At 52.3% G+C, this 13276-nt stretch overlaps 1 protein-coding gene across 1 annotated transcript in view; it reads left to right on the top strand.

Annotated features, from left to right (window-relative positions):
• Positions 1-13276, top strand: part of LOC126161936 (E3 SUMO-protein ligase RanBP2-like) — a 329323-nt gene that overhangs the window by 288248 nt on the left and 27799 nt on the right. Inside the window, exon 28 of the mRNA XM_049918109.1 lies at positions 11601-11849. Within this exon, the coding sequence (XP_049774066.1) occupies positions 11601-11849 (249 nt within the window). The remainder of the gene's footprint in view (positions 1-11600; positions 11850-13276) is intronic.

Genomic DNA, 13276 nt, shown 5'->3' on the forward strand with positions numbered 1-13276 from the left:
AGTGGGCATTAGGAAATTGTCTACCGTGTTTTCTAAAAGTAGCAGCAGAGTTTCCATTACAAAACCCATTCACAAACAACATATCAGCATCTTCTTTGTTCAAAAGTAAGAGAGACATGCTGAAATGATATGGTAGAATGGGCCAACAATCAGTCGCACATGGAAAAATTTAGTTTCGTGAACGTGGCAAAACTTCACAACTTTAACTTCAAAACAAAAATGAAAGTTGATAAACCCATAGCAGATGGATTACCGACATGCAAAATGAAAACTTCTTTGCAACCATTTGCAGCTGTGTGACTAATAAAAATTGGGCATTCATTATGTGGAATTTTTTTTTTTTTTTATTTATTTATTGAAGTTAAATAGAATCAATGTGTAAGGCTTTAGCTGGACAGTCCACAGTGAGATAACATTTACAGATCATCTCAAATAGCTGAGATGACCCCCTCCCTCCATCACTCCCTCCCTCCCTCCATCACTCCCTCCCTCCCTCCATCACTCCCTCCCTCCCTCCATCACTCCCTCCCTCCATCACTCCCTCCCTCCCTCCATCACTCCCTCCCTCCCTCCATCACTCCCTCCCTCCATCACTCCCTCCCTCCATCACTCCCTCCCTCCATCACTCCCTCCCTCCATCACTCCCTCCCTCCATCACTCCCTCCCTCCATCACTCCCTCCCTCCATCACTCCCTCCCTCCATCACTCCCTCCCTCCATCACTCCCTCCCTCCATCACTCCCTCCCTCCATCACTCCCTCCCTCCATCACTCCCTCCCTCCATCACTCCCTCCCTCCATCACTCCCTCCCTCCATCACTCCCTCCCTCCATCACTCCCTCCCTGCATCACTCCCTCCATCACTCCCTCCCTCCCTCCATCACTCCCTCCCTCCCTTCCTCCATCACTTCCTCCCTCCCTCCATCACTCCATCACTCACTCCATCACTCACTCCATCACTCACTCACTCCATCACTCACTCCCTCCCTCCCTCCCTCCCTCCCTCCATCACTCCCTCCCTCCCTCCATCACTCCCTCCCTCCATCATTCCCTCCCTCCCTCCATCACTCCCTCCCTCCCTCCAGCACTCCCTCCCTCCCTCCATCACTCCCTCCCTCCCTCCATCACTCCCTCCCTCCCTCCATCACTCCCTCCCTCCATCATTCCCTCCCTCCCTCCATCACTCCCTCCCTCCCTCCCTCCCTCCATCACTCCATCCCTCCATCACTCCCTCCCTCCATCACTCCCTCCCTCCCTCCCTCCCTCCATCACTCCCTCCCTCCCTCCCTCCCTCCATCACTCCCTCCCTCCATCACTCCCTCCCTCCATCACTCCCTCCCTCCATCACTCCCTCCCTCCATCACTCCCTCCCTCCATCACTCCCTCCCTCCATCACTCCCTCCCTCCATCACTCCCTCCCTCCATCACTCCCTCCCTCCATCACTCCCTCCCTCCATCACTTCCCTCCCTCCATCACTCCCTCCCTCCATCACTCCCTCCCTCCATCACTCCCTCCCTCCATCACTCCCTCCCTCCATCACTCCCTCCCTCCATCACTCCCTCCCTCCATCACTCCCTCCCTCCATCACTCCCTCCCTCCATCACTCCCTCCCTCCATCACTCCCTCCCTCCATCACTCCCTCCCTCCATCACTCCCTCACTCCATCACTCCCTCACTCCATCACTCCCTCACTCCATCACTCCCTCACTCCATCACTCCCTCACTCCATCACTCCCTCACTCCATCACTCCCTCCCTCCATCACTCCCTCCCTCCATCACTCCCTCCCTCCATCACTCCCTCCCTCCATCACTCCCTCCCTCCATCACTCCCTCCCTCCATCACTCCCTCCCTCCATCACTCCCTCCCTCCATCACTCCCTCCCTCCATCACTCCCTCCCTCCATCACTCCATCACTCCTCCCTCCATCACTCCCTCCCTCCATCACTCCCTCCCTCCATCACTCCCTCCCTCCATCACTCCCTCCCTCCATCACTCCATCACTCCCTCCCTCCATCACTCCCTCCCTCCATCACTCCCTCCCTCCATCACTCCCTCCCTCCATCACTCCCTCCCTCCATCACTCCCTCCCTCCATCACTCCCTCCCTCCATCACTCCATCACTCCCTCCCTCCCTCACTCCATCACTCCCTCCCTCCATCACTCACTCACTCACTCACTCCTCCCTCCATCACTCACTCACTCACTCACTCCCTCCCTCCATCACTCACTCACTCACTCACTCCCTCCCTCCATCACTCACTCACTCACTCACTCCCTCCCTCCATCACTCACTCACTCACTCACTCCCTCCCTCCATCACTCACTCACTCACTCACTCACTCCCTCCATCACTCACTCACTCACTCACTCACTCCCTCCATCACTCACTCACTCACTCACTCCCTCCCTCCATCACTCACTCACTCACTCACTCCCTCCCTCCATCACTCACTCACTCACTCCCTCCCTCCATCACTCACTCACTCACTCCCTCCCTCCATCACTCACTCACTCACTCCCTCCCTCCATCACTCACTCACTCACTCCCTCCCTCCATCACTCACTCACTCACTCCCTCCCTCCATCACTCACTCACTCACTCCCTCCCTCCATCACTCACTCACTCACTCCCTCCCTCCATCACTCACTCACTCACTCCCTCCCTCCATCACTCACTCACTCACTCCCTCCCTCCATCACTCACTCACTCACTCCCTCCCTCCATCACTCACTCACTCCCTCCCTCCCTCCATCACTCCCTCCCTCCATCACTCCCTCCCTCCATCACTCCCTCCCTCCATCACTCCCTCCCTCCATCACTCCCTCCCTCCATCACTCCCTCCCTCCATCACTCCCTCCCTCCATCACTCCCTCCCTCCATCACTCCCTCCCTCCATCACTCCCTCCCTCCATCACTCCCTCCCTCCATCACTCCCTCCCTCCATCACTCCATCACTCCCTCCCTCCATCACTCCCTCCCTCCATCACTCCCTCCCTCCATCACTCCCTCCCTCCATCACTCCCTCCCTCCATCACTCCATCACTCCCTCCCTCCATCACTCCCTCCCTCCATCACTCCCTCCCTCCATCACTCCCTCCCTCCATCACTCCCTCCCTCCATCACTCCCTCCCTCCATCACTCCATCACTCCCTCCCTCCCTCACTCCATCACTCCCTCCCTCCATCACTCACTCACTCACTCACTCCCTCCCTCCATCACTCACTCACTCACTCACTCCCTCCCTCCATCACTCACTCACTCACTCACTCCCTCCCTCCATCACTCACTCACTCACTCACTCCCTCCCTCCATCACTCACTCACTCACTCACTCCCTCCCTCCATCACTCACTCACTCACTCACTCCCTCCCTCCATCACTCACTCACTCACTCACTCCCTCCTCCATCACTCACTCACTCACTCCCTCCCTCCATCACTCACTCACTCACTCCCTCCCTCCATCACTCACTCACTCACTCCCTCCCTCCATCACTCACTCACTCACTCCCTCCCTCCATCACTCACTCACTCACTCCCTCCCTCCATCACTCACTCACTCACTCCCTCCCTCCATCACTCACTCACTCACTCCCTCCCTCCATCACTCACTCACTCACTCCCTCCCTCCATCACTCACTCACTCACTCCCTCCCTCCATCACTCACTCACTCACTCCCTCCCTCCATCACTCACTCACTCACTCCCTCCCTCCATCACTCACTCACTCCCTCCCTCCCTCCATCACTCCCTCCCTCCATCACTCCCCTCCCTCCATCACTCCCTCCCTCCATCACTCCCTCCCTCCATCACTCCCTCCCTCCATCACTCCCTCCCTCCATCACTCCCTCCCTCCATCACTCACTCACTCCCTCCCTCCATCACTCACTCACTCCCTCCCTCCATCACTCACTCACTCCCTCCCTCCATCACTCACTCACTCACTCCCTCCATCACTCACTCACTCACTCACTCCCTCCATCACTCACTCACTCACTCCCTCCCTCCATCACTCACTCACTCACTCCCTCCCTCCATCACTCACTCACTCACTCCCTCCCTCCATCACTCACTCACTCACTCACTCCCTCCCTCCATCACTCACTCACTCACTCACTCCCTCCCTCCATCACTCACTCACTCACTCACTCCTCCCTCCATCACTCACTCACTCACTCACTCACTCCATCACTCACTCACTCACTCACTCACTCCATCACTCACTCACTCACTCACTCACTCACTCACTCACTCACTCACTCCCTCCATCACTCACTCACTCACTCCCTCCCTCCATCACTCACTCACTCCCTCCCTCCATCACTCACTCACTCACTCACTCAGTCCCTCCATCACTCACTCACTCACTCACTCAGTCCCTCCATCACTTACTCACTCACTCACTCCCTCCATCACTCACTCACTCACTCACTCCCTCCATCACTCCCTCCATCACTCACTCACTCCCTCCATCACTCACTCACTCCCTCCATCACTCACTCACTCCCTCCATCACTCACTCACTCCCTCCATCACTCACTCACTCCCTCCATCACTCACTCACTCCCTCCATCACTCACTCACTCCCTCCATCACTCACTCACTCCCTCCATCACTCACTCACTCACTCCATCACTCACTCACTCACTCCATCACTCACTCACTCACTCCATCACTCACTCACTCACTCCATCACTCACTCACTCACTCCATCACTCACTCACTCACTCCCTCCCTCCATCACTCACTCACTCACTCCCTCCCTCCATCACTCACTCACTCACTCCCTCCCTCCATCACTCACTCACTCACTCCCTCCCTCCATCACTCACTCACTCACTCCCTCCCTCCATCACTCACTCACTCACTCCCTCCCTCCATCACTCACTCCCTCCCTCCATCACTCACTCACTCACTCCCTCCCTCCATCACTCACTCACTCACTCCCTCCCTCCATCACTCACTCACTCACTCCCTCCCTCCATCACTCACTCACTCCCTCCCTCCATCACTCACTCACTCCCTCCCTCCCTCCATCACTCACTCACTCCCTCCCTCCCTCCATCACTCCCTCCCTCCATCACTCCCTCCCTCCATCACTCCCTCCCTCCATCACTCACTCACTCCCTCCCTCCATCACTCACTCACTCCCTCCCTCCATCACTCACTCACTCCCTCCCCTCCATCACTCACTCACTCACTCCCTCCATCACTCACTCACTCACTCACTCCCTCCATCACTCACTCACTCACTCACTCCCTCCCTCCATCACTCACTCACTCACTCACTCCCTCCCTCCATCACTCACTCACTCACTCACTCCCTCCCTCCATCACTCACTCACTCACTCCCTTCCCTCCATCACTCACTCACTCACTCACTCCCTCCCTCCATCACTCACTCACTCACTCACTCCCTCCATCACTCACTCACTCACTCACTCCCTCCCTCCATCACTCACTCACTCACTCCCTCCCTCCCTCCTCCATCACTCACTCACTCACTCACTCACTCCATCACTCACTCACTCACTCACTCACTCACTCCCTCCTCCATCACTCACTCACTCACTCACTCCCTCCTCATCCTCACTCACTCACTCACTCACTCCATCACTCACTCACTCTCACTCACTCCATCACTCACTCACTCACTCACTCACTCACTCCATCACTCACTCACTCACTCACTCACTCCATCACTCACTCACTCACTCACTCACTCCATCACTCTCACTCACTCACTCCATCACTCACTCACTCACTCACTCACTCCATCACTCACTCACTCACTCCCTCCCTCCATCACTCACTCACTCACTCACTCCTCCCTCCATCACTCACTCACTCCTCACTCCTCCTCCATCACTCACTCACTCACTCCCTCCCTCCATCACTCACTCACTCACTCCCTCCATCACTCACTCACTCACTCACTCAGTCCCTCCATCACTTACTCACTCACTCACTCCCTCCATCACTCACTCACTCACTCACTCCCTCCATCACTCACTCACTCACTCACTCCCTCCATCACTCACTCACTCACTCACTCCCTCCATCACTCACTCACTCCCTCCATCACTCACTCACTCCCTCCATCACTCACTCACTCCCTCCATCACTCACTCACTCCCTCCATCACTCACTCACTCCCTCCATCACTCACTCACTCCCTCCATCACTCACTCACTCCCTCCATCACTCACTCACTCCCTCCATCACTCACTCACTCCCTCCATCACTCACTCACTCCCTCCATCACTCACTCACTCCCTCCATCACTCACTCACTCACTCTCACTCATCACTCACTCACTCACTCTCCATCACTCACTCACTCACTCCATCACTCACTCACTCACTCCATCACTCACTCACTCACTCATCCATCACTCACTCACTCACTCCATCACTCACTCACTCACTCCATCACTCACTCACTCACTCCATCACTCACTCACTCACTCCATCACTCACTCACTCACTCCATCACTCACTCACTCACTCCTCCTCACTCACTCACTCACTCACTCACTCACTCCTCCCTCCATCACTCACTCACTCACTCCTCCCTCCATCACTCACTCACTCACTCCCTCCCTCCATCACTCACTCACTCACTTCCTCCCTCCATCACTCACTCACTCACTCCCTCCCTCCATCACTCACTCACTCACTCCCTCCCTCCCTCCATCACTCCCTCCCTCCATCACTCCCTCCCTCCATCACTCCCTCCCTCCATCACTCCCTCCCTCCATCACTCCCTCCCTCCATCACTCCCTCCCTCCATCACTCCTCCTCCATCACTCCCTCCCTCCATCACTCACTCACTCCTCCCTCCATCACTCACTCACTCCCTCCCTCCATCACTCACTCACTCCCTCCCTCCATCACTCACTCACTCACTCCCTCCATCACTCACTCACTCACTCACTCCCTCCATCACTCACTCACTCACTCCCTCCCTCCATCACTCACTCACTCACTCCCTCACTCACTCCCTCCCTCCATCACTCACTCACTCACTCACTCCCTCCCTCCATCACTCACTCACTCACTCACTCCCTCCCTCCATCACTCACTCACTCACTCACTCCCTCCCTCCATCACTCACTCACTCACTCACTCACTCCATCACTCACTCACTCACTCACTCACTCCATCACTCACTCACTCACTCACTCCATCACTCACTCACTCCCTCCATCACTCACTCACTCACTCCCTCCCTCCATCACTCACTCACCACTCACTCACTCCATCACTCACTCACTCACTCACTCACTCTCCATCACTCACTCACTCACTCACTCACTCCATCACTCACTCACTCACTCACTCCCTCCATCACTCACTCACTCACTCCCTCCCTCCATCACTCACTCACTCACTCCCTCCATCACTCACTCACTCACTCACTCAGTCCCTCCATCACTCACTCACTCACTCACTCAGTCCCTCCATCACTTACTCACTCACTCACTCCCTCCATCACTCACTCACTCACTCACTCCCTCCATCACTCCCTCCATCACTCACTCACTCCCTCCATCACTCACTCACTCCCTCCATCACTCACTCACTCCCTCCATCACTCACTCACTCCCTCCATCACTCACTCACTCCCTCCATCACTCACTCACTCCCTCCATCACTCACTCACTCCCTCCATCACTCACTCTCACTCCTCCATCACTCACTCACTCCCTCCATCACTCACTCACTCCCTCCATCACTCACTCACTCACTCCATCACTCACTCACTCACTCCATCACTCACTCACTCACTCACTCCATCACTCACTCACTCACTCCATCACTCACTCACTCACTCCATCACTCACTCACTCACTCCATCACTCACTCACTCACTCACTCACTCCATCACTCACTCACTCACTCCCTCCCTCCATCACTCACTCACTCACTCCCTCCCTCCATCACTCACTCACTCACTCCCTCCCTCCATCACTCACTCACTCACTCCCTCCCTCCATCACTCACTCACTCACTCCCTCCCTCCATCACTCACTCACTCACTCCCTCCCTCCATCACTCACTCACTCACTCCCTCCCTCCATCACTCACTCACTCACTCCCTCCCTCCATCACTCTCACTCACTCCCTCCCTCCATCACTCACATCACTCCCTCCCTCCATCACTCACTCACTCCCTCCCTCCATCACTCACTCACTCCCTCCTCCCTCCATCACTCACTCACTCCCTCCCTCCCTCCATCACTCACTCACTCCCTCCCTCCCTCCATCACTCCCTCCCTCCATCACTCCCTCCCTCCATCACTCCCTCCCTCCATCACTCCCTCCCTCCATCACTCCCTCCCTCCATCACTCACTCACTCCCTCCCTCCATCACTCACTCACTCCCTCCCTCCATCACTCACTCACTCCCTCCCTCCATCACTCACTCACTCCTCCCTCCATCACTCACTCACTCACTCCCTCCATCACTCACTCACTCACTCACTCCCTCCATCACTCACTCACTCACTCACTCCCTCCATCACTCACTCACTCACTCACTCCCTCCCTCCATCACTCACTCACTCACTCACTCCCTCCATCACTCACTCACTCACTCCCTCCCTCCATCACTCACTCACTCACTCCCTCCCTCCATCACTCACTCACTCACTCACTCCCTCCATCACTCACTCACTCACTCCCTCCCTCCATCACTCACTCACTCACTCACTCCCTCCATCACTCACTCACTCACTCACTCCCTCCTCCATCACTCACTCACTCACTCCCTCCCTCCCTCCCTCCATCACTCACTCACTCACTCACTCACTCCATCACTCACTCACTCACTCACTCACTCCCTCCCTCCATCACTCACTCACTCACTCCCTCCCTCCATCACTCACTCACTCACTCACTCACTCCATCACTCACTCACTCACTCACTCACTCCATCACTCACTCACTCACTCACTCACTCACTCCATCACTCACTCACTCACTCACTCACTCCATCACTCACTCACTCACTCACTCACTCCATCACTCACTCACTCACTCACTCACTCCATCACTCACTCACTCACTCACTCACTCCATCACTCACTCACTCACTCCCTCCCTCCATCACTCACTCACTCACTCACTCACTCCTCCCTCCATCACTCACTCACTCACTCACTCCCTCCCTCCATCACTCACTCACTCACTCCCTCCCTCCACTCACTCACTCACTCACTCCCTCCATCACTCACTCACTCACTCACTCAGTCCCTCCATCACTTACTCACTCACTCCTCACTCCCTCCATCACTCACTCACTCACTCACTCCCTCCATCACTCACTCACTCACTCACTCCCTCCATCACTCACTCACTCCCTCCATCACTCACTCACTCCCTCCATCACTCACTCACTCCCTCCATCACTCACTCACTCCCTCCATCACTCACTCACTCCCTCCATCACTCACTCACTCCCTCCATCACTCACTCACTCCCTCCATCACTCACTCACTCCCTCCATCACTCACTCACTCCCTCCATCACTCACTCACTCCCTCCATCACTCACTCACTCACTCACTCACTCACTCACTCACTCACTCACTCACTCACTCACTCACTCACTCCATCACTCACTCACTCACTCCATCACTCACTCACTCACTCCATCACTCACTCACTCACTCCATCACTCACTCACTCACTCCATCACTCACTCACTCACTCCATCACTCACTCACTCACTCCATCACTCACTCACTCACTCACTCCACTCACTCACTCACTCCCTCCATCACTCACTCACTCCCTCCATCACTCACTCACTCCTCCATCACTCACTCACTCCCTCCATCACTCACTCACTCCCTCCATCACTCACTCACTCCCTCCATCACTCACTCACTCCCTCCATCACTCACTCACTCACTCACTCACTCCCTCCATCACTCACTCACTCACTCACTCCCTCCATCACTCACTCACTCACTCACTCCCTCCATCACTCACTCACTCACTCACTCACTCACCCCTCCATCACTCACTCACTCACTCACTCACTCACTCACTCCCTCCATCACTCACTCACTCACTCACTCCCTCCATCACTCACTCACTCACTCACTCCCTCCATCACTCACTCACTCACTCACTCCCTCCATCACTCACTCACTCACTCACTCACTCCCTCCATCACTCACTCACTCACTCACTCCCTCCATCACTCACTCACTCCCTCCATCACTCACTCACTCCCTCCATCACTCACTCACTCCCTCCATCACTCACTCACTCCCTCCATCACTCACTCACTCCCTCCATCACTCACTCACTCCCTCCATCACTCACTCACTCACTCACTCACTCACTCACTCACTCACTCACTCACTCACTCACTCACTCACTCCCTCCATCACTCACTCACTCACTCACTCACTCACTCACTCACTCACTCACTCACTCACTCACTCACTCCCTCCATCACTCACTCACTCACTCACTCCCTCCATCACTCACTCACTCCCTCCATCACTCACTCACTCCCTCCATCACTCACTCACTCCCTCCATCACTCACTCACTCACTCACTCACTCACTCACTCACTCACTCCCTCCATCACTCACTCACTCACTCACTCACTCACTCCATCACTCACTCACTCACTCACTCCCTCCATCACTCACTCACTCACTCACTCACTCCCTCACTCCCTCCATCACTCACTCACTCACTCACTCACTCACTCCATCACTCACTCACTCACTCACTCCCTCCATCACTCACTCACTCACTCACTCCCTCCATCACTCACTCACTCACTCACTCACTCCCTCCATCACTCACTCACTCACTCACTCACTCCCTCCATCACTCACTCACTCACTCACTCACTCCCTCCATCACTCACTCACAAAAAGTGTACCCACATTTCCCACAAACCACTGATCAAAAAAAGGAAGCGATCAAATAAATTTTTCGCATTCCTTTCAGATTGAGCCTCAGAGACATAAACTTCTGCAGGCATTTCAACATGAGACATCAATAATGATCACCAGTTGGGTGGCCTTCCAATTTTAAACTAAACCAGGGGACAAAATGGTTTGTTTTGTTAAGTATAAAATAATTTATACATTACTTTTCCTTTCTTCAGAAGGAGACGTGTGTGTGTGTGTGTGTGTGTGTGTGTGTGTGTGTGTGTGTTTTTTTGTTTTTGTTTTTGTTTTTGTTTTTGTTTTTGTTTGTTTGTTTGTTTGAGTCTTTCTTGTACCTGTCTGCAACTCAACATGCTGTCTCTGTCATGAGTAGCAATCTGCCCTTTTGATAATATTGTTGCTATTCTGACCTGGAATTTCCATTGTTTAGTTATATCTCACTTTATTAATCTTGAAAACACCGGGAGTGAAGTTTTTCTGTTGATAAAATGACAGCATCACGACATTTTAAATTGTTTTATTCAATAGTGTGTGGTTTTTTAATTTGATTAGTTATTATGATGGGAGTATTTTGTTCTAAATCAGTAGTTTTGTAGAATACGTATCACTCATGGGGTTGCTTTTACAACTCAGTCATTACCTGTGCATGTTAAGTAATAAATGTCTATCCATCTTCTAGGTACTGAGTCAACTTTCAAATGGGAGGGTGCTGGTTCTACTGTTTTTGGTGGCTTGAAGAAACAGACACCTCAGAGGTTGGAAGCTTCATATCAACAGAAATCAGTCTCACCTGATTCTGCTGCGGAGGAAGAAGCCAGTGATGATGAAACAGCAGCAGCTAGTAGTATTCATGATCCTCACTTTGAACCAGTTATCCCCTTGCCTGATGCTATAATAGTACATACAGGCGAAGAAGAAGAAGTTGTTAGTGAGTATTGTAAACTAAGAAAAATTGTGGTTATGTACTGGTGAGAGTGTTTTTTGGCATCTAGATTGGTAAGTTCTTGAAATTAAAATTGCCACCAGCATGTCATGCTGGTCCAGGATGTTGTTGTTGTGGTCTTCAGTCCAGAAACTGGTTTGATGTAGCTCTCCATGCTACTCTATCCTGTGCAAGCTTCTTCATCTCCCAGTACCTACTGCAACCTACATCCTTCTGAATCTGTTTAGTGCATTCATCTCTTGGTCTTCCTCTACGATTTTTACCCTCCACGCTGCCCTCCAATACTAAATTGGTGACCCCTTGATGCCTCAGAATATGCCCTACCAACCGATCACTTCGTCTAGTCAAGTTGTGCCACAAATTTCTCTTCTCCCCAATTCTATTCAGAACCTCCTCATTAGTTATGTGATCTACCCATCTAATCTTCAGCATTCTTCTGTAGCACCACATTTCAAAAGCTTCTATTCTCCTCTTGACTAAACTATTTATCGTCCATGTTTCACTTCCATACATGGCTACACTCCATACAAATACTTTCAGAAATGACTTCCTGACGCTTAAATCTATACTCAATGTTAACAAATTTCTCTTCTTCAGAAACGCTTTCCTTGCCATTGCCAGTCTACATTTTATATCCTCTCTACTTCAACCATCATCAGTTATTTTGCTTCCCAAATAGCAAAACTCCTTTACTACTTTAAGTGTCTCATTTCCTAATCTAATTCCCTCAGCATCATCTGATTTAATTAGACTACATTTCATTATCCTCATTTTGCTTTTGTTGATGTTCATGATCATCCTTTCAAGACACTGTCCATTCCATTCAACTGCTCTTCCAGGTCCTTTGCTGACTCTGACAGAATTACAGTGTCATCGGTGAACCTCAAGTTTTTATTTCTTCTCCATGGATTTGAATACCCACTCCAAATTTTTCTTTCGTTTCTTTTACTGCTTGCTCAATATACTGATTGAATAATATCGGGGATAGGCTACAACCCTGTCTCCCTCCCTTCCCATCCACTGCTTCCCTTTCATGTCCCTCGACTCGTATAACTGCCATCTGGTTTCTGTACAAATTGAGAATAGCCTTTTGCTCCCTGTATTTTACCCCTGCCACCTTTAGAATTTGAAAGAGAGTATTCCAGTCAACATTGTCAAAAGCTTTCTCTGTCTACAAATGCTAGAATCGTAGGGGATATTAGGACAAATTTAAATAGAAACAACTACACTTTATTTTAATAATTGAAATTAAGGGGAAATACACACCTATGAGCAGTGTTGAGCCTAGAGAGAAACAGCTGTTCAGAACTGTGGAGTGTAGCCAGTGCATATGATTAATAATTACCTATGTAGTTAAGCAAATAAAAGCTAACAAACTTTACTTATCTCTGGCACTAAATAAGGCATTTCTC

This window comes from Schistocerca cancellata, chromosome 2, assembly GCF_023864275.1.
Source record: "Schistocerca cancellata isolate TAMUIC-IGC-003103 chromosome 2, iqSchCanc2.1, whole genome shotgun sequence".
Lineage (NCBI taxonomy): Eukaryota > Metazoa > Arthropoda > Insecta > Orthoptera > Acrididae > Schistocerca > Schistocerca cancellata.